The sequence below is a fragment of the Orcinus orca genome, chromosome 8 (assembly GCF_937001465.1).
Source record: "Orcinus orca chromosome 8, mOrcOrc1.1, whole genome shotgun sequence".
Classification (NCBI taxonomy): domain Eukaryota; kingdom Metazoa; phylum Chordata; class Mammalia; order Artiodactyla; family Delphinidae; genus Orcinus; species Orcinus orca.
The window spans coordinates 37156363-37180885 of record NC_064566.1 but is presented as its reverse complement, the minus strand read 5'-3'; the positions used below and the strand labels follow the sequence as shown (position 1 = coordinate 37180885).

The window sequence follows — 24523 nt, the reverse complement described above, 5'->3', positions numbered from 1 at the left end:
AGAAGATAGCCACTTCAATAAGTGGTGCTGGGAAAACTGGACAGCTACATGTAAAAGAGTTAAATTAGAACACTCCCTAACACCATTCACAAAAATAAACTCAAAATGGATTAAAAACCTATATGTAAGGCCAGACACTATAAAACTCTTAGAGGAAAACATAGGCAGAATACTCTATGACATAAATCACAGCAAGATCCTTTTTGATCCACCTCCTAGAGAAATGGAAATAAAAGCAAAGATTTAAAAATGGGACCTAATGAAGCTTAAAACCTTTTGCACAGCAAAGGAAACCATATCTATTACAAAATGAAAGGACAACCCTCAGAATGGGATAAAATATTTGCAAATGAAGCATCTGACAAAGGATTAATCTTCAAAATTTATAAGCAGCTCATGCAGCTCAATATCAAGAAAACAAAAAACCCAATCCCAAAATGGGCAGAAGACCTAAATAGACATTTCCCCGAAGAAGATATACAGATTGCCAACAAATACATGAAAGGATGCTCAACATCACTAATCATTAGAGAAATGCAAATCAAAACCACAATGAGGTATCACCTCACACCAGTCAGAATGGCCATCATCAAAAAATCTACAAACAATAAATGCTGGAGAGGGTGTGGAGAATAGGGAACCTTCTTGTGCTGTTGGTGGGAATGTAAATTGATACAGCTACTATGGAGAACAGTAGGGAGGTTCCTTAAAAAACTAAAAATAGAACTACCTTATGACCCAGCAATCCCACTACTGGGCATATACCCCGAGAAAACCAAAATTCAAAAAGAGTCATGTACCAAAATGTTCACTGAAGCGCTATTTACAATAGCCAGGACATGGAAGCAGCCTAAGTGTCCATCAACAGATGAATGGATAAGTAAGATGCGGCCCATATATACAATGGAATATTACTCAGCCATAAAAAGAAACGAAATTGAGTTATTTGTAATGAGGTGGATGGACCTAGAGTCTGTCATACAGAGTGAAGTAAGTCAGAAAGAGAAAAAGAAATACCGTATGCTAACAGATATATATGGAATCTAAAAAAAAAAAGTGGTTCTTAAGAACCTAGGGTCAGGATAGGAATAAAGATGCAGACCTAGAGAATGGACTTGAAGACACGGGGAGGGGGAAGTGTAAGCTGGGACGAAGTGAGAGAGTGGCATGGAGATATATACACTACCAAATGTAAAATAAATAGCTAGTGGGAAGCAGCCGCATCGTACAGGGAGATCAGCTCGGTGCTTTGTGACCACCTAGAGGGGTGGGATAGGGAGGGTGGGAGGGAGACGCAAGAGGGAGGAGATATGGGGATATATATATATATATATGTATAGCTGATTCACTTTGTTATAAAGCAGAAACTAACACACAATTGTAAAGCAATGATACTCCAATAAAGATGTTAAAAAAATAAAGACATTGAGTTATTGAGAAATTAATCACTTCATGTACAATCACAGTGACGGGGAGCAGACCTCCAAATGACCAAGATTGAATCTCCTGGCTCTGCCAACCACGCAAGTGGGGGCCTAGCAGGATTTGCGTTGATTTAGAAAAATATAAAAAGTGATGCTTCTTCTGTTTGAGTCTTGTGGGTTACACTGATTTGTGTGTGTGAATATGGTGAGGGGTGGGGGAGAGAGAGAGAGAGAGAGGTAGAGAGAGAAATGTGCCTTTCATGCATTTAACCCAGCACTTGCTTTGCACGTCACCTTGCTGGGACATATCAGTTATGTAAAATGAGGGAAATATTGATTGAATTTTAGCACGAATGCCTCCAACATGCCCTCTATTTTGAATTGGTTTAAAAAAGATCTGTGTTTAAGAACGCATATGTGGTAGAGCCAACATGTGCATCCAGGTCTGGCTGACTCCAAAGCCCATCACTCAGCATTAGAGTGAAGTTAATCCGCCAAATAGTGCCTGGAATGGGATTGCAGTTGGGGCTCTAATCCCAAGCTGAGAGCTGCCTGTCATTGCTCTTGATGGCAAACTGGAAGGGAAGGTGGAATCCTCCTCATCTCTGCTCCATTGCACTTGTCTGTGCTCCAGCCCGACTCTGTTCCTTAAGCCCAGTGTCCCTGTGCCAGTCAGAGCTAGACCGTGTGCAGTGCCTCCCATTTGCTTTCATACATGACCCCCTGCCCGGACTATCATTCTAAGAAGAGTCCTAAGTCCTCTTTGAGCTGCTGCTAAACTCCATCTCCCCAGAACGTCCTTGCACAATTAATAATCCTGTTGCCAAGGATAGGACTTCAACCCTGTCAGGTTTGCCTTTTCTCTGACCAATGGTCCCAGCGTTTCTAGCATTGAAACAGAGTGTTTTGTGGGAAGACGTTGGAATAAGAACAGATTTTTGTTTCCAATGTTTTTTTCCTAATGCCAGACTTTGAATAACTTTATTATGATTTTAGAATTAGTTATTGTAGTCGGAAGTTTGTTTTCAACAAATATTTCTATAAGTCAAGCATGAATATTTTACAGTTTTGATGGGAAGAATATATTTATTTAAAAAATAAAGATTGTGATTTTATATATACAGGAAGTTCAGCTCATCTTTGTGCAAGGCTGCATCTGCTGGTGTGTGACCTTTAAGTACTTGCTGTAACCTCTGTGAATGAGAGTAACCTGAGGTGTTCAAAACTGCCCCCACTGGTTTGCCTCCTGACTCTGATCTGGCTTACTCATGGACTCCTTGGCTTGCATCACCCAGGAAGGTCCGTCTCTCCTCCTGAGACCTGCTTGCCTGAGTCCCGAGCCCCCTTCCCCTGATAATTAAGTGTATTGAGATGTCTGAGTGCTGATGTCAACCTGACCCTCAGGATGGGGCGAAACCAAGGAGCCAAACTCATTATCACCATTAGGATTTGTAACAAAATAATCCAAACAGTTCCAGTCTTCAGGGGAGACAGACAGGGTCTGCCTGGGGCACCTGCAAGCATCAGCATGTCGTTCCCTTCATCCTGAAGTTTCTCTTTCTGTTTTTCTTTCCCAAGATCATGATGGCTTTGTGATATTTCCTGATTATAAAAGTAATAGACATTCTTATTTTTAAAAGTGCAGAAAGGTACAAAGAAGTAAAAATCAACCATAATCTCACTGTATCCTTCCAGAAATATCACTATATCCTTCCTTTTTCTAGACCTATGTAGCAGAAGGCTTTTTATCTGATAGTAGTGGGACTGTGCTTAGTGGGTTAAGAAAAAAACATAGTTTAAATAAGAAATGATAATAATATCACACTGTGTATATATATATGTACTTTAAATCTTTTATTTCGTTTAAAATATATCGATGTTTTAATATAGCCTTTTATGTCACTTGTTACTCTGCTGAAGGGAATTCACGTTTATCTTTCTCATATAGTCACCATAATATTTTGTCTCCAAATTCTTGTATTGGCTTCTCTGAAGAAGAAAGAAAACTTAAAAACATTTATGAAGCATTCTGAGAGCAAAATCTTGAACCTTTACAATTATCCCCCTCCCCCAACCCATTATAGCTCCCTCACTACAAGAGCAATTGAATTCTTCAAAGAATTCAACTTAGTTTTTAAAAATACGTTTCTCTGTTTTTACTCATTTTTTCTAATTTCTATAATATTTAACTATGAATATAATAATAAGTAAATTGGAATAAAGAGGCTAGAGAACTGTAAAACTGACTCCTGCCAAACACATGAGCTGTCTGGCGGGAGCACAGGTGGCTGGGCACAAAGGTACACAGCCTTCCATCCAGAACCTTCAGTGGGCCTGAGCAGCGGCCCTGGAGGTTTTCCAGGTGGAAAGGGAGGGTTGACTCAAATGATGAGTCCCCTAGGTGGTTGGATGTCAATTAGGAGAGCTGACACTGTAAGCAAACACACACACACAACAGACATTAATATAATCTATTTACAAAGTTTGAAATCCATATGGCCCACTTTTTGGTTTAACCTGTTTACATGACAATAAATATAGTCTGACATCATCACTTTGAGTGATTGCATAGTATTCCATTGTATGGATATGCCATCTTTACCTAATCCCTTACTAAGACCTTGTAGACTTTGTTTTCTTTTTCTTTGCTCTTGTTTGTATTTTTAAAAATTAATTAATTAATTAATTTATTTTTGGCTGCGTGGGCTTTCTCTAGTTGCTGTGAGCAGGGGCTACTCTTTGTTGTGGTGCGAGGGCTTTTCATTGTGCTGGCTTCTCTTGTTGCAGAGCACAGGCTCTAGGTGCGTGGGTTTCAGCAGTTGTGGCTCGCGGGCTCAGTAGTTGTAGTTCCTGGGCTCTAGAGTGCAGGCTCAGTAGTTGTGGCACACAGGCTTAGTTGCTCCGTGGCATGTGGGATCTTCCTGGACCAGGGCTCAAACCCGTGTCCCCTGCATTGGCAGGCGGACTCTTAACCACTGCGCCACCAGGGAAGCCCTGCACTTGTTTGTATTTTTATATACTTGTTTGATTATTTCCTCAGGATAAATTTCTAGTAGTGAAATTGCTGCATCAGGGACTTCCATGGTGGTCCAGTGGTTAAGACTTTCCCTTGCAGTGCAGGGAGTGTGGATTTGATCCCTGGTTGGGGAGCTGAGATCCCACATGCCTCGCCGCCAAAAAACCAAAACATAAAACAGAAGCAATACTGTAACAAATTCAATAAAGACTTTAAAAATGGTCCACATCAAAAAAGATCTTAAAACAAAAAAAGAACTTGCTGCATCAAAGCATATCCACATTATTAAGATTTTGATAGGCATTGCTACCAACTCTCCAGAAAATGTGTACCAACTTATATACCTCCAGTAATGTAACCCCCAGATTTTCCTATTGGTCCCATAGCCGCTCCCCTCCTCACCCAGCCTCCCAGTGAGCAATAAAAAAAAACTCTCAGGAGGAAAATGTTTGAAGGGTGTGAGATGAAGCTTCCCCATAGAGATGCCAAGTGGGCTGAACAGTGGTACCAAAATGGTGAATCCATTAGAAACAGAAAATGCTCGGGGAGGGGAGGAAGTGGTGTGGGACTACCTTTTCTTTTCGTGGAATCTCAGGACAGCATTAAGTAGCAGAGAGCACCAAGAATGAGGTCCTCAAAGACCTGGCTCTGATGGGTAGCTCTGTCATTTACAGGTTGTGTGACCTTTAGGCAAGTCATTTAACCTCTCTGAGCCTCAGTTTCTTCATCTATAAAATAGCATTATCCTGTGTTAGAGCATTTATCTCGGCCTGCCTTGCCTTACATACGGCTGGACATGTTACAGCCTGACTCTCACCAGGGAATTGCTGCCTTAGTGCAGGGAAGGAGCTGACCTTGGACTTCTGTGCTTACAACCTGGGTCCTGTTTAGCTTCTAAGAACAAGTCCTTGTTTGCTACCACAGTTAGGGTCTTCACCTTGAACTCAATAACCACATTGCCCATATTCTTGATTCCTATCAAGCTGGGTCCAGAAACAGCTGGAGACTGGAGTGGAGGGTGAGGAGAAGAGGAAGAGGGTTGCGAATGTCTAGGACAATTCCATTTTGTGTGCCAATGATTAACATTAGGTTTATTTCAACACAACCTGCCTGATCTTGAACTTCAGACCGCAAGATCCCCCTTCCTGAACCTGCCTGCTGCTAGACTCTCTGTCTGGTCCCAGCCGCCTCTGTCCTGCCTGGCTGCACCTCGTTTGATAATACCATTTCTTTTAACTAAAGCAGTTCCTTTAAAATAAACTCTCGCTCACAGGTAGTGAGCACATATTAGATGCCGGGTACTGTGCTAAGAATTATACATGTATTATCCCTACTGACAGTCCCAGAAGGTAGGCATTTCCATTTTACAGGTGAAAAAACTGTCTCAGCAAAGTTTAGCAGCTTTCCCAAGGTCACACAGCAAGAGTGTGAATAAGCTGGGATTTGAACCAGTCTGTATGCAACCAAGCCCATGTTGTTAGTCATCGCCAACGACCAGGAGAGGCAGGGAGGACAGGTGTTCAACCCTCTTCTCATTTTATAGAAGAGCAAGCTGAGGCTCAGAGCGTGTCAAGATCACACACCTGGTCTGTAGCAGAGCCAAGCCTAGAACCAGATCCCAATAAAGGCACCCCAGGTGGAGCTGTCACGCAAAGCAGTCACTGAAATATTGAGGGATAGATAGCCTTCTGATTCCTAAAGTGGGAAAAAAAGAGGAGACACTTTGAAGTCTTGAAGAGGGATTTAAAGTATTCACTTAAAGGCTTTTTGGCAAGAGCCCATGAAACATCTGTGGAGGCAGGGATGAGTTGTCCCTGTTCCTGTCTACAGGAACCTTGAAATGCATATGCAAAGTGACAAAAATGCATGTGCAGTTGGGAAAGAGCACTTCCTGTTATACCAGGGAAGACTGACTAGAGGGATGCATTTTCAGTAGTGGTTGAAGGGTTGATATAATTTGAACAGAGTTGGTGGTTCCTGGAGACCTGGTAAGTGTACAGTCCTGACTTCAGGCTGACACATACCAGATGGCTATTGTGAGCCAAGCAAGCAGTAGAGCAAAATGTACATGCTTAGTGATGTTATCTTTAAGGTATCCTTACTGAATGTGTAGGCTGTGCTTGCTTGTTATGTTATTGGATGAAATAAAGAGAAGAATGATCTTCTAGGTTTCAGACCTACGCTCACTCCGTGAACCTGACCTTCACAATGCCCTCGCACTGAGAGCCCTCTACAGTTTTAGACAGGGGTCTCCTCGACAATCTTCCCATGAGTTCCTGTTGAGGACATATCTTCTTTAGTCACCTGTTTTAAGTGTTCATAAAGTGCTTTCCCATCCATTATGTCATTTGATCCTTACACTGTCCTTAGGAGGAAGATGTGCAGGAAGTATTCCTATTTTACACAGGAGGAAATTGAGTGTTTAACATAAAGGTGACAAGTAGGCTTCTATTCACATTGACTTCCTGGACCACCGTATTGAGGGTTCTGAGGTCTAGGGATTCAGCAAAAACTAATGCTGTGATCAGTTAGCAATGTCTGCCCTGGACACAGATAAGGAGGTACCCATGCTGGTAAGTTAAAGAACTTAAGCTTCCTAATTCTCAGCCACGGTTTTTTCCTACTGCTTGTTCCTCATAGAGGGCTTGTGGGAGGAGGTGCAGGTATATGATACAAGTAGGAAATGGTACAGACTAAATGCTCAGTGTGGTAGGCTGAAAATGGCCCTCCAAAAGATATCCATGTCCTAATCCCTGGAATCTGTGAATATTACCTTATATAGCAAAAACAAACAAACAAACAAAAAACCATGTGTTTTGGGTGGACTTTGTGAATGTGATTTAGGATCTTGAGGTAGGGAGAGTATCCTGAATTATCCAAGTGGGCCCTCAACGCAATCATGTGGGGACTTCCCTGGTGGCACAGTGGTTAAGAATCCGACTGCTGGGCTTCCCTGGTGGTGCAGGGTTGAGAGTCTGCCTGCCGGTGCAGGGGACACGGGTTCATGCCCCAGTCCGGGAGGATACCACATGCCGCGGAGCGGCTAGGCCCGTGAACCATGGCCACTGAGCCTGTGTGTCCGGAGCCTGTGCTCTGCAACGGGAGAGGCCACAACAGTGAGAGGCCCGCGTAATGCAAAAAAAAAAAAAAAAAAAAAAGAATCCGACTGCCAATGCAGGGGACATGGGTTCAAGTCCTGGTCCGGGAAGATCCCACATGCTGTGGAGCCACTAAGCCCGTGTGCCACAGCTACTGAGCCTGCGTTCTAGAGCCTGCGAGCCATGACTCCTGAGCCCACGTGCCACAACTACTGGAGCCCGCGAGCCTAGAACCTGTGCTCTGCAACAAGAGCAGCCACTGCAGTGAGAAACCCATGCACCACAACAAAGAGTAGCCCCTGCTCGCTGCAACTAGAGAAAGCCCGCGCGCAGCAATGAAGACCCAACGCAGCCAAAAATAATAATAATCATAAAAATAAATTAAAAATAACTTTTAAAATGAATTTAAAAAATAAATGCAATCATGTGTATATTCACAAGAGGGGGCCAGAGAGAGATTTCAGAGAGAAGAAGGTGAAGATATGGCAAAGAGAGATTTGGAGATGTATCCACAAGCCAAGGAACGCTGACAAGGAGTTGGAAGCGACAAGGAATGGATTCTTCCCTAGGGCCTTTGAAAGTCATGCAGCCCTGCCAACACCTTGATTTTGGCCCACTAATGCTGATTTCAGACGTCTGGCCTCCAGCACTGTGAGAGAATAGATTTCTGTTATTTTAAGCCACCAAGTTTGCGGCAAATTGTTACAGCAGCCACAGGAAGCAAATATACTCAGTAAGTTTTTTTTGTATTGAGGTATAGTTGATGTACAATATTATAGACGTTTCAGGTGTACAACATAGTGAGTCACAATTTTTAAAGGTTATACCCCATTTATAATTATTATAACATATCGGCTATATTCCCGTGTTATACAATATATCCTTGTAGCTTATTTATTTTATACATAGGAGTTTGTACCTCTTAATTCCCTACCCTTCTCCTGCCCCTCCTCTACTCCATCTCCCCCCTCCCTGGTGACCACTGGTTTGCTCTCTATATCTGTAAGTCTGTTTCTTTTTTGTTATATTCACTAGTTTATTTTAGTTTTTAGTTCCACATATAAGTGGTATCATACAGTATTTGTCTTTGACTTATTTCACTAAACAATACCCTCCAAGTCCATCCACGATGTTGCAAATGGCAAAATTTCATTCTTTTTCTTATAGCTGACTAATAGTCCATTGTGTGTGTGTGTGTGTGTGTGTGTACCCCACATTTTCTTTATCTATTCATCTGTTCATGGACACTTAGGTTGCTTCCATATCTTGGCTATTGTAAATAATGCTGCTATGAACATTGTACACTCAGTAGTATTAATTTTCCCTCTTTTTGCAATCTTTCTGAGCTCTGGAAAATAAACATGCACATGTATTATGCAACAAATAGTATGTATTTCCATATAAATTTCATTGCCAATAGGAGAGACCTCCAATATGAGTAGATATGTTTAATGCAGAATCTAATGTCTGTTAAGACCATGCTTAGATGTTTACTGTACAAGGATGTTTACTCTACATGGATACGAATTAAGAATTAATCAGTCTGCTCCATTTTCTACCAGAACAGTTATTTGTCTGGCATTTTCTTCAGTCCATCTTCAATAGCTCATGGGTGGGATAATAGCATTTTGAACAAGTGTGAGCCTTTCATTCTAAGGGAAAGGTTTGCCTCTACAGTCTGAGGGTGTTTTTTGTTGTTGTTTGTTTTGAAGGTGTTAGGGCTACAGTTTTTCCTCTTTCGGGAAGAGGCTGGTAAAGGAGCAGAAGTTCGTCCTGCCATAAAATTAGTACACAGGCAGGATGAGCCAGCAAACTGGAAAAAATAAATCATGTCATTTCAGTGCATTGCCCGTGGAGCCTAAATTAGAAAATAAAATCCATTATGAGAAATGAAATTCTTAATAATGAAATCCTATTCATGAATGGATGTGTGTGGGGGAGGTTATGAAATGTGAATTGGGAGAGGTTGAGCATGTTAATATCAGAGGATTCAAAAGATGGCTGTCATAGATAATCACAACGCAAATATTAAATTGTGAGTCACTGTGCCACTTTTGGTTTTTAATATTCCACAGATGCCACACTCAGGAGCAACATCTGCTATAAGAAGATGCAGAAGACATGGAGCCATCAGAAAAATCACTGTCAAAAGAGGCTCAGTGAAGATTTTCCCCAGAGTGGACGTCCCTGATGGGTGGCTGGTAGTCCTGGGTGCTTTGCTTGGACTGAAGGTATTTAATGCAACCACCCCGCCCCCATTTCAAATGATCCTGAGGCTTAGAGTTCAGTGGTCTACGGTGAGTTAACGTGCAGTAGAAACCTTACTCCTTGGCCTCAGCCCTTTCCTAGTGACCACACTGCTTCCCAGGGCACACACTGCTCACCTTATTAAAGCCGGCATGGGCCTCATCTCCAGGCTCCCCTAGGCACGTGCTAAATCAAGTTAATCTATAACAGGTATTGGGTGGGATTAGGAAACTGGCCACTTTACCCTTGGCTGGGTAAGGAAAAAGTTCCATTTAGAGTGTGTTAATCTGGTTTATTAGGCGCTACCCGAGTTACCCTAGGGAAACAAGTTTCAAGTTACCTTGGGACCAGAACAGCCGGGAATGAGCAGGATTTAGCAGCACTTCAGTTAAGCCAGATCTTCTCTGGCCTAGAATAACCTCAAATCACTGCTGTCTTTATGTACAGAAACCCTAAAGGAACCCCACGTGAGCTAAGGCATCACATCACACACTTTCATTACCACCCAGCACCACCGAACTCCTCCATCCTAAGCAAGTGCAATATTTTATTCAGGAAGTGGGTGGGTATCCTGTTTTTGAGACTGGGTAATTTATTTTAGTAGTTGCAAAGTCCTGAAAAAAAAAAAGAGTCCTTTCTCGGTATGGCTCCGACAAGCCCTGGGGAGGTATAGCTGGTGAAATCTGTGGCAGCCAGCACAGAGGAACTGCTTGGGAAGGTTGTCACGTAGTCAGATCCGTGGTTGAAGGGTATCTCAGCACATGATCAGCATGCCGTGGTCCATTGTCCTGTCTGTGCTTTGGGCCTTGGTGGCAGCCCTGGTGATGATGGTTATTTACAGTGGACATGTACTGGGGAGTCTGCTGTGTACTTTAGAGAGGCTTGGACCCTGCAACCACATTCCCCAGACTCTCTTGCCAGCAGGCTTTCAGATAGGCTCTGTCAATTAGGCACTGGTGGGAGATTGTCAATAAGACAGAAGCAGAGAAGAGGCTCTTCTGCTTTGGACTTCCATTAGCATCCCTGCAGCAGGTGTAGAGAGCAACAGGTGACTTTGGTATTTATAGCACTGGCAGGTGGGACATTTTCCTTAAAGCCTATATCTACAAAATGGTCCAGGAACCAGCATGCAGTGCCCCCACCATGATCTTAACACCAGTCACCTTTGGAAACCTCTATGGCTGAAAGCATCAGCCTAAGCTCTCTTTCTCCGAGGTCTGGACTCTTGGTAACACCACTTCTGTCCTGTTCTTCCAGTTTTAGGGATGGCAGCTTCTTCCAGCAGTTTCTATGCTCTAGATTAATTGATACACCTTTTTTTTTTTTTTTTTTGCTCTCAGCTATTCTAACACTGTATAGTCACTTCCCTATATTCAATTCTTTCTGTTTAAAATACCTAGAGAGGTATATGTTCTCATGATCAGACCCTTCCAACCCTGACTGATATTTAGGCCTTCAATAAATACTCGTTGAATGAATAAATTGTAATGCCATGCTAATATTCTTAGAGCTCATCATTCAAAAGAAAGAAACATGTCTTTTCCAGCATCCATAGATCAAGTTACATGGAAGGACTCTGATTGGCCTTGGTTGGGTCACATGCCATTCCCCCTCCCCCCCCCCAACCTACACCTTGGACCAGTCCCTCTGGACAAAGAGCTGGAGCACATTGATTGGTCAAGCATGGCTCAAGGACTCAGTCCTGTGGTTCACAGGATACCGAAATTGACAGTCTCACCTGCACCACTTGGGATGAAGGAGAGGCACTTCCTCAATGGCAGGAGGAAGTTGGGCAGAAAAAAAATTCCCCACCACAATGAACTAAGAGTCTTCAGGGGGAAATAGACACGCTGACATTGTTATCATACATATGGTGAAGCACCAAGTGCTCTGGGGCACAGAGGAGCATTTATTCTACAAAGCACTTTGCATACACTATATCATTTGTTCCTCATTATCCAGCCACTAAGAAGCAGGCATTTTCATCTTCATTTCACAGAATCTTCTTTAGCCTCCTGTGACTGGTCCCTTCTCCCCTTTTTGACTCAGAGCCCCTCTCTGCCCAGTTCCCTTGGCCAGGCCACACCCACCCAAGTTTTCTCTCCACTTCCACGTATCTCAACCCCATTCCTTTTTTTTTTTTTTTTTTTTTTTGCGGTACGCGGGCCTCTCACTGCTGTGGCCTCTCCCGTCGCGGAGCACAGGCTCCGCACGCGCAGGCCCAGCGGCTCGCGGGATCCTCCCGGACCGGGGCACGAACCTGCGCCCCCCACATCGGCAGGCGGACCCTCAACCACTGCGCCACCAGGGAAGCCCCCCATTCCTTTTTTATGTAGAATTATCCTGAAGGAGGAGTGGTTGCAAGCAACTTTTCCCTGGTCCCATGTCAATACTGGCCCGACCATCATACAAAGCACCAACCGTGAGGCAGGCGCCGCACCAGTGTCTTACACACATTCTCTCAACGAGGCTTATTTACAACCTCACGAAATAGTAGTAGAGTCCCAGAAAAATTGTGTGACTTGGCCAAGGGTACACAGCTACTTGGCAAGAGTCAGGGTATAAAGCTACCTCTGTCTGGCTCCCAAAATAGCAGCATTTCCCCCACTTCGTCTTCATGCGAATGGAGGAATGGTTGAAAGAACTGGGGAGGTTTAACCAGGAGGACAGCACACTTAGGGGTGTCTTTATTCATTCAAATATCTAATGGGCTGTGAGATAGAAGAGAGAATTCATTGGAATTTTTATGGCTCCGTGAGCCAGAAACAGGGCTAACTGTAAAAGTTATAACGAGGTAGAGTTCTGCTCAATATAATTAAAATGATAGAAAAAAGTGTGGACATTTAAAAAGACAGTGCCAACAGCTTTTAAGTGAATGGGGAGAGCGAGAGAATCCTGGCTGAGGGAGCAGATCGGTGGAGGGTTTTTGCAGATTCTATGATTATGAAATTACTCCTTGCTTTCTGCCCACCCCATTTCCTGAAGTTAGAATTCTCACAAGGCTGACCCAAGATTCCAGGTCAACTCCAGATGGTAAATTGATTTTTTTTACATGTCAAAATGACACATTGGTTATATATATTAAAAAAAAAACACCACAAAAGCATGTTTTGATAATCAGATACACCACAGGGATGTTTTGCAAACTTTTATGCATCTTTAAGCATTTAACTCTGCCTTCAACTTTTCCAGCGTTTTTAGTTTCATGTTTATCCTTTAAAAAGTCCTCCATATTTATCCAATTAAGATGATTCTTGCTGGAAAATATTTTTACTGATTTTAATATTCTGCCTCAGACTCTAAGTGAATTGCCTGAGGAAAAGGACCCAGATGGGGCATGAGCTGAGGCGCTAACAATACCGCAGAGCAGGAGGCGTCTCGGAGGCACCATTTTGGCTCTTCTTTTTGTCTCCCTCTGCCTGCCTGTGGGTCCCTCACCCCAGGCTCTGAGCTAAGGTAATGATGTGGAACTGTCTCTTCTTCCTGAGGCAGGAACCCAGTTTGTCCTTCACCATGAGGAGAATCACCTGTAAGTGTTCATGTTTGGGGCTGAGACCAAACTAACTTGGCCTTGGAACTCAGGACTCCCTTCCTTCTTGTCTGTGGCATATGAGGAACTACATGGATGATATTTCCATGGCCCCGATTCCTAAGTGCTACTCAAGTGTGCTCTGGCCAAAGTTCCGTTTGCAGGTGAGGAAACTAAGACCTACAGAGCTTTGATGTCTCACGAGAAGCCATTCAGCTAGTAACTGGCTGTGTAAAGACTTGAAAGCTGTCCCTTCTGACTCTTTGCCCATCTCCTTGCACTGTCCCACACGTCCCCTTCGGCCACCCAGTGTCAACATTGACGGAGGAGGAAGCTGGGCCAAGGAGAGATGGGGCTCTTGCCTCAGGCCTTCCGTGGTGGGTCTGATCACAGCTGGAGGCCTGGTCTCTGGTGCCCTGGATTCAGGTCATAGGTCTTAATTCTCCTTTCTGATCCGCCCCACCCTGGGGTTATCCGGGCCCTGTGAGCTCTTCCTGGTTGGGTTGTGTGCAGCCTCCATGGCCTGAGACAGCTGTGTCAGAACGTGTGCCCTGGGCTTCACCACTGCTGCCCTTAGCCAAGGCGACCGTGGCTTCGCTGCTCCTGAACCGGTCCTGCGGAAGGCAGGGTGCATGTGGACCATGAACATGAGTCATGTGACTAACTGAAATTAGGAACCATTAGGCCCTGGGTCAACCTCCAATTTATAGCCTTTTCTCCTCTGCTCCCCACAACCTTGTCAGCCCAGGACTTAGGTTGGGGCTCCTGACAATCTCTTTTTATTTGTTTGTTTTGTTTTTCTTAACATCTTTATTGGAGTATAATTGCTTTACAGTGGTGTGTTAGCTTCTGCTTTATAACAAAGTGAATCAGCTATACATATATATACATCCCCATATCGCCTCCCTCTTGTGTCTCCCTCCCACCCTCCCTATCCCACCCCTCTAGGTGGTCACAAAGCACCGAGCTGATCTCCCTGTGCTATGCGGCTGCTTCCCACTAGCTAGCTATTTTACATTTGGTAGTGTATATATGTCCATACCACTCTCTCACTTCGTCCTGACAATCTTTACTCCCTCACCTGTGTATAACCATCGAGCGTAATTGTGAGCCCACGCATTGTGGGCTTCGGGCATGCAGTGGTGAACAGAAAGGATACAGCCCCTTGGCTCACAGAGTCACAGACGGGAGGCAGAGGTGGGCAAGTCAGCAGGCAGCTTCATACAGTAAGGGAAGCACCAAGCTGGAAAGCTGTGGCGTGTGGACAATGGCAGTCCCTCCAGCCCCGGGGGGTGGTGGGAGACTTTGCACAACACATCCAGTCTTTCTCCTCTTTCCCCTTTGCCCCCCCGAACCCAACCCACCGCCTTCTCTTTCCTCTCTTTCTTGCTCTCTCACTAAAATGCCCTGAGTGCCTATCATTTAAGAGATACTCTCCTAGGTGTTATGTGCAGTTGGCTCCAAATTTCTGTGACCATTCTTAGTGGGTCCTGGACCACATTTTAAAATAAATAAAGTCTATCTTCTCCCATTTCCTGATGCTTTTGTTTCTCAGCTACCCAGGAATCCAGTTCCCTTCACTATCTCCAGGTTGTCCAAAGTCTCTCATTGTCCCACCTAACTGGCCTCTCCCTCCAGGAAGTGCGCCTGGTCTCAAAATTACCTCTAGCTCATGTCTGCTTACTCCCAAATCAAAACTGCTGTTTTCTCAGGACCTCTCAGACAGGTGCACTGAGATTAGACTAATTCTCTTTATTTTCCTTACCCTCTGTTGTGGGTTGAATTGTGTCCCCCCAAAAGATATGTTGAAGTCCTAACTCCTGGCACCTGTGAGCGCGACCTTATTTGGAAATGGGGTCTTTGCAGACACAGTCAAGCTAAGATGAGCTCATACAGGATCAGGGTGGGCCCTAATCCAATGACTGTCTTTATAGGAAGAGGAACGTTTGGACACACAGAGAGACACACAGGGAGAATGCCACAAAGGAGGCAGAGACTGGAGTGACGTGCCCATAAACCAAGGAATGAGGATTGCCAGCAACCACCAGAAGCTAGGAGGACGCAAGGAAGAATCCTCTCTTAGAGCTTTCAGAGACAGCATGGCCCTGCCTACCCCTTGATTTAGGACTTCCTAAAAGTCCTAAATTAGGACTAGTCCTGATTTAGGACTAGCCTCCAGAATTAAGCCACCCACTCTGGTGTTTTGTCATGGCAGCCCTAGGAAACGAATACATCCTACTGAATGCGTTTACTTGTAAGGACAAAGGAATCTCTAATTCATGGAATTTCAGGTGGTGTATGTCCCCTTCTCTGTGAATTGTCCCCACGTGTAGTCCTTGCTAAAATCCCTTGGTGATCATGGTAAAAACAAGCTACTCCATCGCAGCTGACTGATCAGGGTAGATAAGCGACCGAAGGCCGTCTAAGCCATTGAATAATCACAACCAAATGGATTCCCTTTTTCAAAATTCTGAACGAAGAGGCACAGAGCCAGTGACAAGCAGGTAGCCGGTGCTGGACCTGTAAAATCTTGTAGAGTCAGGGCTGCAGTCAATGTCATACACAAGCAGAAGTTGTGGGGAAGCAGGAACCATGAGAAAGCAGAAGGCCCCGTTCTACAGAGAGAACAGGACAGATGTCCAGAGGCACAGAGACAAGAGAGAGAAAATAGTGACCGTGGCTACCTTGGTTCTTGAGAGTAACTCAGTGTTTAAGTCCAGCCCCACAAAAGACTTTGCAGCAGGAAATAAGGAGCCACAGAAGGTTCAAGGGAGTGGCAGGATTTCACTCTATCATTTTATTTGGCATTCTGTCCTCCTACCATCTCACCCACTACTGCCCTTGCCAACAATCCATATCTCTACTTGTCAGATTCATCAGAAACTCAGTGGCCTTGGAATGAACTCAGTGCCTTCTGCTTAGGAAATCCAGATTTTGTCTGGATTCACCAACTATCCAAAGCACAGTGTGGAATTCTTTCATTTAGAAACTGAGATGACAGCCAGTTCAGCCTCCGATGGTCCCTTCTCTATATTCTCCAACAACTTGCACCACAGCAAGCCAGCTTGGCTGGTTACCATGGACACCACTCTGTCGCTATAATCGGAGCCAACAGGCAGCAGCTAACAGCAGATTTAACCAGTGTGTTGTCTTCTAGTGAAGGCAGAGCTGAGGGAGATGTAACTTTTCTCACTCACGTAAATAGTTTAGTGTGCGGGACAGGGCGGTGGAGGAAAGAGAAGTACAATTCTATCAGATGTCACCACCCAATGTCCTTGTTTAAACAAGGGGTGAATACTGGCCAGTGGAACCTTGATCATATTTTCTGTAAAGTCAGGAATATTCCAGAGTTGGGTCATGATCATTGTTGGCTGAGTTTTCCCTAAGATCTCAGGTTTTCTCAGTTGCCTTTGTACCTGGTAACATCCAACATGTATACAGCACTTACTGTATGCACATTACATACATTTGTTCATTTAATCCCTACAACTACTCTATGGAGTAGGTTTTATTACTAGTCCCATTTTGCAGATGAGAGCATGGAGGCTCAAAATGGTAAGGTCTCCTCCACAGGCTCTAGCCTGATGCCCTGGGGCAATTGCTAAAGCTCCCAGAGCCATAGTCTATAAAGTAGGATGTTAATCGCTGCTCTGCTTACTCCACAGGGATGTTATGAGTCTCAATCTAAAAGAAGAAAGTGTGTTTTGCAAACTGTGTAGAGCCATAGATGGGATTCTTTAACTCAAGTCAACATTTTTTGAGCACTTAGCCTGGGATGGGAAATATGCTAGGTGCCAGGGATATAAATAAAAATGAATAATATAGGGTTGTTTGTTCATTTCAACAACCGAATAGGGAGTGGCTCCCAGGGACCAGGGACTGTGCTATGCACTGGGAATGCATCTATGGCTGAGACAGGGCCAAGTTCTATACTCACAGTGCTGTTTATGGTACACAGAGAAGATAGACGTTCACAGTGTGAATTCAATAATGTTCCATGAATGCCGTTAGAAGAATTACAGGTGATATGGGGGCACCTACCAGGGATCCTAACCTGGTCTAGGAGTCCAGGAAGGTCTTCCCCAGGAAGTGATATTTAAATGTCTTCTAGGAGCACAGAGACTAGGGGAGATGCGTATGTAAACCAATAGAGCTATGATAGATGGATATAGAAGGTAGAGAGGGGGGTTCTTGCCACAAGAGAGTCAAGGTAGATGTATTCCCCAGTTCTGAGTGTTGCTGTCACAATTTGGACACAACCAGAAAATTTTCCATAGGAGTAGCTATTTAAATATGTGACTGCAATCAGGTGACTAAGACTCAAAATAGCAAACAGCAAAAAATACTTCCTGCTTCACCTTCTTTCTCTTCCTCTCTCTCTCTCACACACACAGACATACACACACCCCCGTATGAATCCAGTTAATCTGGCAAGTAAAATATAAGATGTGTACCATATCCTCCTAACCCAGACCGTATTAACTGAGGTTCTCAGAGTATCTCATCACCAGATCTTGATGACGGGTATATAAAATGAAGTGAGAGTCACTTTCACTTTTTAACTGTGAAGCATTTTCATAGATAGAAGACAAGAGACTGAGCAAGACTTCTAAGCAATCCCTGCCCTGTCCCTCAACCCACAGCCCTGAAAGTCTGTGAGATTGGTTGTATTTAGAAAGCTGAGGCTGCTTGAGGGCTGGTGAGATAGCCATGAGCGGGGTCAGGAGAGTTGCCCTAATCCTACTTTCATCACTAACTTGCAGAGTGATCTTGGACAAGTCACTTCCCTCCCTGAGCCTCATTTTCCCCATTTATAAATAGAGGAAGTTGGAAAAGTCCTTTTGAGCTAGTTTTATGAATTATGAAAAGGAACCTCTACCCTACCCTATCCTCCCAGGCTAAAGCGGGTCCCTGGGTTACATCCTTCGCAGTTTTCCTTGTTAGAACTTATCATTGTTACTTCTTCTTTTCAAAAAATCTATTTATTGGGGCTTCCCTGGTGGTGCAGTGGTTGAGAGTCTACCTGCCGATGCAGGGAACATGGGTTCGTGCCCCGGTCCGGGAAGATCCCACATGCCACGGAGCGGCTAGGCCTGTGAGCCATGGCCGCTGAGCCTGCGCGTCCGGAGATGGTGCTCTGCAACGGGAGAGGCCACAACAGTGAGAGACCCGCGTACCGCAAAAAAAAAAAAAAAAAAAATCTGTTTCTTTATCTCCATCAGTATTTGCCCTCTCCAAAAAACTTGAACTCCAGAAGAGCTGAGACTGTACTGTTCACCACTGTACTCGTATGTTTTAGCCTGTGTCTGGCACACATTAGGAGCTCAATAAACATTTGTTGCCTGAAATATTCCTAGCAAGCACTCATCCCCACCCCAGCCCTGCTGGTTTGGTACCAGAGAGCATTGGGGTTTCCTAACTGGTATCTGTGGGAATCTCTATGCTAACAAATGTGTGGGCTTTTCTGGTTGTTTTGTTGTTGTTGTTGTCGACATTCCAAAGGGTCACTTTAGCGCCAACATTGAAGTGATTACAATGAGCCCCTGTTTCAAAAAAATTTCCCCTGTCCTTACCAGGGCCATGGAAGAAATGAGGCCAGAATCAAAAGTTGAGTCAGATTGAAGTCATTTGCTGCCCATAGTGTGACAGTGAGGATTAGCAAACCTTAATGTAGAAATTGTTTTCAAAGCTAAGAATTGTTAAGCATTGTGCGGTCAGCACTTCTTAGAGTGATTTATGGAGTCGAACCGCCTTTGATTTCCTTTTGTAAACCATCACTTGAGCTGTATTCATTCACTGGTTTGTTTGTTTGGACAGCATTTCTTTTTTTAGGCTTTACCACGTGCCAGACCTTGTGCAAAGCAGGGTGAGGGACGTAAAGATGGATGTGCACCAGAAGCCCGTGGCCAAGTAGAGGAAAGAGGATCTACCAAGAACTGCAAGGCTGACTCTAAGAGGTCAGTGTTTGTGAGCCTGTTTTGTTTTTTTGCGGTATGCGGGCCTCTCACTGTTGTGGCCTCCCCCGTTGCGGAGCACAGGCTCCGGACGCGCAGGCTCAGCGGCCATGGCTCACGGGCCCAGCCGCTCCACGGCATGTGGGATCTTCCCGGACCGGGGCACGAACCCGTGTCCCCTGCATCGGCAGGCGGACTCTCAACCACTGCGCCACCAGGGAAGCACTGGTGAGCCTGTTTGATTAAAGTCTGTCTCTTGCTGCTAGACAGGAAGCCGCAGGAAGCCAGGGGATAGGGTTTTTGTCTTGTTCCATATTGAATCCCCAGTGCTGAATGGTGCTTGGTCTGTGATAGGAACTCAGTATATACTTGCAGAATGAGGGAAATAGTGTCATCTAAAAGAGATTAAGAAAATGTGCTGTGGGGGTTGGAGAGGTAGAGATTAGTCTCAGCTGGGGACATCACATGATCAAAACTGAGAGGGACCATCAAGGTTAGGGTTAGTGTTCCCACTGCTGCTCTCAGGCCCATTTTACAAATGAGGAAACTGTCACAGAGGGGAAAAGGGATTTGCCCAGGGTCACACAGTGTTAAGGGCCGAATTTTGCCCCTTCACCCCCAATTCATATATTGAAGTCTTAACACCTAATACCTCAGAACGTGACTGAATTTGGAAGTAGGGTCTTTAAAGAAGAAAGTTAAAATGAGGTGATTTTGGGGCCCTAATCCACATGACTAGTGTCGTTATAAGAAGAGGAGATTAGGTCACAGATAACATGCACAGAGGGAAGATGATGTGAAGACACAGGGAGAAGACGGCCGTCTGCAAGCCAAGGAGAGAGGCATTAGAAGAAACAACCCTGCTGACACCTTGATCTTGGACTCTGGCCTTTAGAATTGTGAGAAAATAAATTTCTGTTGTTTAAGCCAGCCAGCCTGTGGTATTTTGTTATGGCAACCCTAAGCCAACTAATACACACAGTAAAGTTTGGACTAGAAGCCAGGTCTGCTGAATCTCTCTCCTAAGCCCTTTACATGACACCATCCAGATGGTCCATTTGGTACTCTCTCCAACACCCACTGCTGATGAGGAGGATGACGATGATAACAGCTAACGCACGTATACTGCCTATCATGTATCACACACGCTTCTCAGTACTTTACACACAATAGCTCATTTAGTTCTCCCAACAGCCCTGTTAAGTAAGCATTATTTATTGTCCCATTTAAAAAAAAAATTATTTATTTTATTTATTTTTGGCTGCGTTGGGTCTTCGTTGCTGCGTGCAGGCTTTCTCTAGTTGCGGTGAGCAGAGGCTACTCTTTGTTTCGGTGCATGGGCTTCTCACTGTGGTGGTTTCTCTTGCTGTGGAGCACAGGCTCTAGGAGCACGGGCTTCAGTAGTTGTGGCACGTGAGCTCAGTAGTGGTGGCTCGCGGACCCTAGAGCGCAGGCTCAGTAGTTGTGGCGCACGGCCTTAGTTGCTCCACGGCATGTGGGATCTGCCCAGAGCAGGGATCGAACCCCTGTCCCCTGCATTGGCAGGAGGGTTCTTTAACCACTGTGCTACCACGGAGGTCCCTATTTTCCCATTTTTACAGATGAGGAAACTGAAACACAAAGAGATTGAGCAACTTGCCCGAGAGCATATGACAACTCAGTGCTTGTACTGGGATTCAGGCCCAGGCAGTCTGCTCCAGGAACGTGCCCTCACCCATCTGGCTGTTCTCCAGTGTTATGTCTACATGCCAAGCCAGAGGCATTTTCAAAGATGAGAGGTAATGATGGCCCTTTGAGGCCTCACTGGGTTTGCTTTCCTATAGCCATAAATTATGGATATACTCATCCCAATCTGAAGTGGCTCACTGGAAGCATAAAACAAACAAGCAGAGGGAAGCAGGAGCCTTGCTAAAGAGTAGAGCATTAGGATTTATTTGTTCCAGAATCTTCTTATATGTTAGGACATCAGTGAGGAAACATTGAAATAGCAGATTTCAAGCCTCCCTCAAGCAAAAACATCTTTTTTTTTTTTTTTGCAGTACGCGGGCCTCACTGTTGTGGCCTCTCCCGTTGTGGAGCACAGGCTCCGGACGCGCAGGCTCAGCGGCCATGGCTCACGGGCCCAGCCGCTTCGCGGCATGTGGGATCTTCCCGGACCGGGGCACGAACCCGTGTCCCCTGCATCGGCAGGCAGACTCTCAACCACTGCGCCACCAGGGAAGCTCCAGCAAAAACATCTTCTAATTCAGTCCTTAAAAGTGAAACAACCAAACCGCTTCAGCCAAAGCCCTTTGCAGTAAGAGGCCTGGGTTTGAATCCTTTCTCAACCACTTACCAGCTGAGTGACTTGGGGTTTATGAAATCCATCTGAACCACAGTTTTTCCTTCTGGGAGATGGGGAAAATGACACCCATCTCATGGATTAGACATAATATATTCAAAAACATTGTCACAGGTGCCTATACATAGTAAGTGATCAATAAACAGAACTCTTGTTAGCTAAGCAAAATGACCATACCTAAAGGCTCTCCTCTGTGAAGCCTTGCCCAATGTCTCATCCTGTCTGTCCAAATTCATTGCTTGCTCTACTGGCTCTTGAGGGAAGTTGCTTGCACTTCTATTTGTCACTCAGTTTGTCCTTCCTTCCATCATAGAAGTTGATGACACACCTATCCATCTGTGCATCCACTCAGTAAAATTGTAGCATTTTTTTAATGTCCCAGTGCTGTGCCAGGCACTGGAAGTTCACAGGTGGATACAATAAGGTCCCACCCTTGAAGGTGTAGGGCTTTTGGGGCAACTCAGGGCTGGGTGTGCCCAAGAGGCAGGGGTACTATAATAGTAATAAAAATTTACAATTATATTGTACTGAAGTATTTATCCTAGGAAAAACCAGCACTTTGTTCAATTTCTAGACATTTATTTTATGATTTAGAACTATTTTAATAGAATAAGGGAGTCATAATGTTTTCAATTCTTTTCCAATTTAACTTCCAAAGGTTTGCTTTGGCAACAGATACATTAAGGAATAATTGCAAAGACTGTATTAAATGGTGGGCTAGAAAAAGCTCCAGTATTTTCTGGGGGCTGAGGTAGGAGAGCCCCATTGGCCCACTGGACTCCCCAAGGGCAGGAACCAAGCTTTCTCCTAGCTTCATAGCTGTCCTTCAAGCTGAACAGAGCTTAGATGCCACCTTTTTCAGGGCAGCCCAAAAAACGGCGTGGAGAGTGCAGATGGGGGGCTCTTGCCCAATACTCCTCTAGTCTGAGCGGTGGAACTCATATATTTTCTGTTTTGTGTGAGGAAACAGAACCCCAGATGGTGAAAGGGACTTGCCCAAGATCACAGGAACAGACAGTGGCAAATGTTTTAATAGTTAACATTTATTGATTCCTTCTTACGTCAAACATTGGCTAAGGGGCTTTACATGCTTTTTCTCATTTAATCCTTCTGACAATTCTGTGAAGTAGGTACCCTTATTTTCTCCATTTCACAGATGAGGAAAATGGAGGTAAAGTAAGAGACTTTCACAAGGTCATCTAGCTATTACGCAGCCAAGTCCGGATTTGCACTCGGTAGATGGTGGTTGATGTTGGAATAACAGCCCGATCCTGGACCTGTACGAGGGGCAGGATGAAGCATGCGGACCGGTGGACATCTACCTGGGCGAGCAGTGCACAGTCCCAGCCAGCGACGGTTATCGCCCGGCGCGGGTGGCTCGGGGACTGAGCCTCCGACTGGCTACTCCCAGCTAGCTTCCCTGGGGGCGCGAAAGTCCCGCCCCCAGCCGAGGAGAAGGCAGGGATTGGCTCTCTCGATGCCGATTGACGGCTCAGGGCTCGAGCGGCAGCCGCGGTGGAGGCGGGGCCACGAGCAGGAAGTGAGAGTGGAGGCGGCTCCAGACAGGCTGGGCAGCGGGCAGCTGCCGCCACTTTGCCGAGTCGCCGCCGGCACTGCGGAGATGGAGGGGCCGGGACTGGGCTCGCAGGTGAGTGCGGTTGGGCGCAGGCTGTCCCGGGGGCTCGGAGGGCGGCCGCGGCTGTGGAGAGAGGGAGGGCATGCGTGTTAGGTAGCTCCCAGAGGGGCCTCCGGGGGCAGAGGGGCCGGGTCCAGGGAGGAGGAAGCCTGGAAACACCGAGAATGATGCAGGGAATTCTCTCCGAGGCGACCGGGAAGAAAAGGCAAGGACAGGGATGAGTGCCATACCGGCCCTCCATCCACCTGCGGTCCGGGGCGCCCCGTGCCCGGCAGGGACCCATGCGGGCCCTGGGAGGGGAGGGTGGCGTTCCTGGGAGAGGTGTCAGGTGACACACCTGAGTTGGACCAGCCCGTTTTGACATTGGCCTGGAGTCTATGAGGTTCTAATCATTTCTTTTTCGGCCGGGGCGTCTGGGAACCCGCCTTCGCTCCTCCCAGCCCTGTTTTAGCTCTCGTTTCCACATCCTTGCTTACTCTTTGAAAGATTTGAGGCTGTTTGTTTAGGCTGGAGAAAGGCGGGGCGGGGGGGGCGGTGGCAGGAAAGGGAGGTACGTGATAGCTATCTGCAAAATCCCAAAGGACTCTGTTCTGTGGAGGAGGTCGTACTAGAAGCCAGATGTAGTTTCAGAAAACAGAAGGGGCCAGTGGGGAAAGTTACAGGAGATATATGTTAGCTCCAAGAAAACTAGATTTTTGTCCTTTTTGCTTATGGTCCCGACTGGCATATTATAGCTGTTTACTTAATTTTTGTTGAATACATGAAAAATATTCAGATTCAGCCAATGTTTAGTGAGTTCTTAGCATATGCCAAGTGCTTTTATATGCAATATTTAATTCCAGAATTGAAGCATCCTTAAGAAGGTGATATCATCCCCATTTACAGATGAGAAAACCGAAGCTCTCTCCAGCAGCTGGAGTGAATTAGGTAGTAGATTTTCTGTCCCTAGTGGGATTCAAGCAGTTTGAGATGATTGGGTTAGTTGGCCTCTAAAAAAAAGTCTTTCGCATATTGAGTGTTCCCTCACACTCCCCCTTTCCCTTCCTGCTTTCAGCAATCTGATGTAGGTTTAAGTGAGGAACAAGACAGGTGGGGAAGCTGTCGGGTGTTCTTGCATTTTGATAGAATAAAAAAGGTTTGCAAGCAGACCATATATTACAAAAGGGTGTAGAATCTTCACATGGAAACTATGTCTCATTTGTTGTTTGTTTTTTTCCCCTCAGAGTTTCAGGGAAACGTTGGTAGCAGTAATGATCATACCTTAATTACTGCCACTCA

At 45.3% G+C, this 24523-nt stretch overlaps 1 protein-coding gene and 1 long non-coding RNA gene across 3 annotated transcripts in view; both read left to right on the top strand.

Annotated features, from left to right (window-relative positions):
* LOC117197399 (uncharacterized) overlaps positions 1–22014 on the top strand; it is a 49170-nt gene extending 27156 nt beyond the window's left edge. Inside the window, exons 2-3 of one of the 2 annotated variants that reach the window (XR_007478782.1) lie at positions 9614–9835; positions 19132–22014. This is a non-coding gene — a long non-coding RNA (uncharacterized LOC117197399). The remainder of the gene's footprint in view (positions 1–9613; positions 9836–19131) is intronic. The other variant, XR_004477989.2, reaches the window with a different exon arrangement.
* Positions 22015–22820: 806 nt separating this feature from the next.
* The window catches only part of ZDHHC13 (zinc finger DHHC-type palmitoyltransferase 13), a 48661-nt gene continuing 46958 nt past the window's right edge, over positions 22821–24523 (top strand). Inside the window, exon 1 of the mRNA XM_049713482.1 lies at positions 22821–23257. Within this exon, the coding sequence (XP_049569439.1) occupies positions 22910–23257 (348 nt within the window). The 5' untranslated portion in view covers positions 22821–22909. The remainder of the gene's footprint in view (positions 23258–24523) is intronic.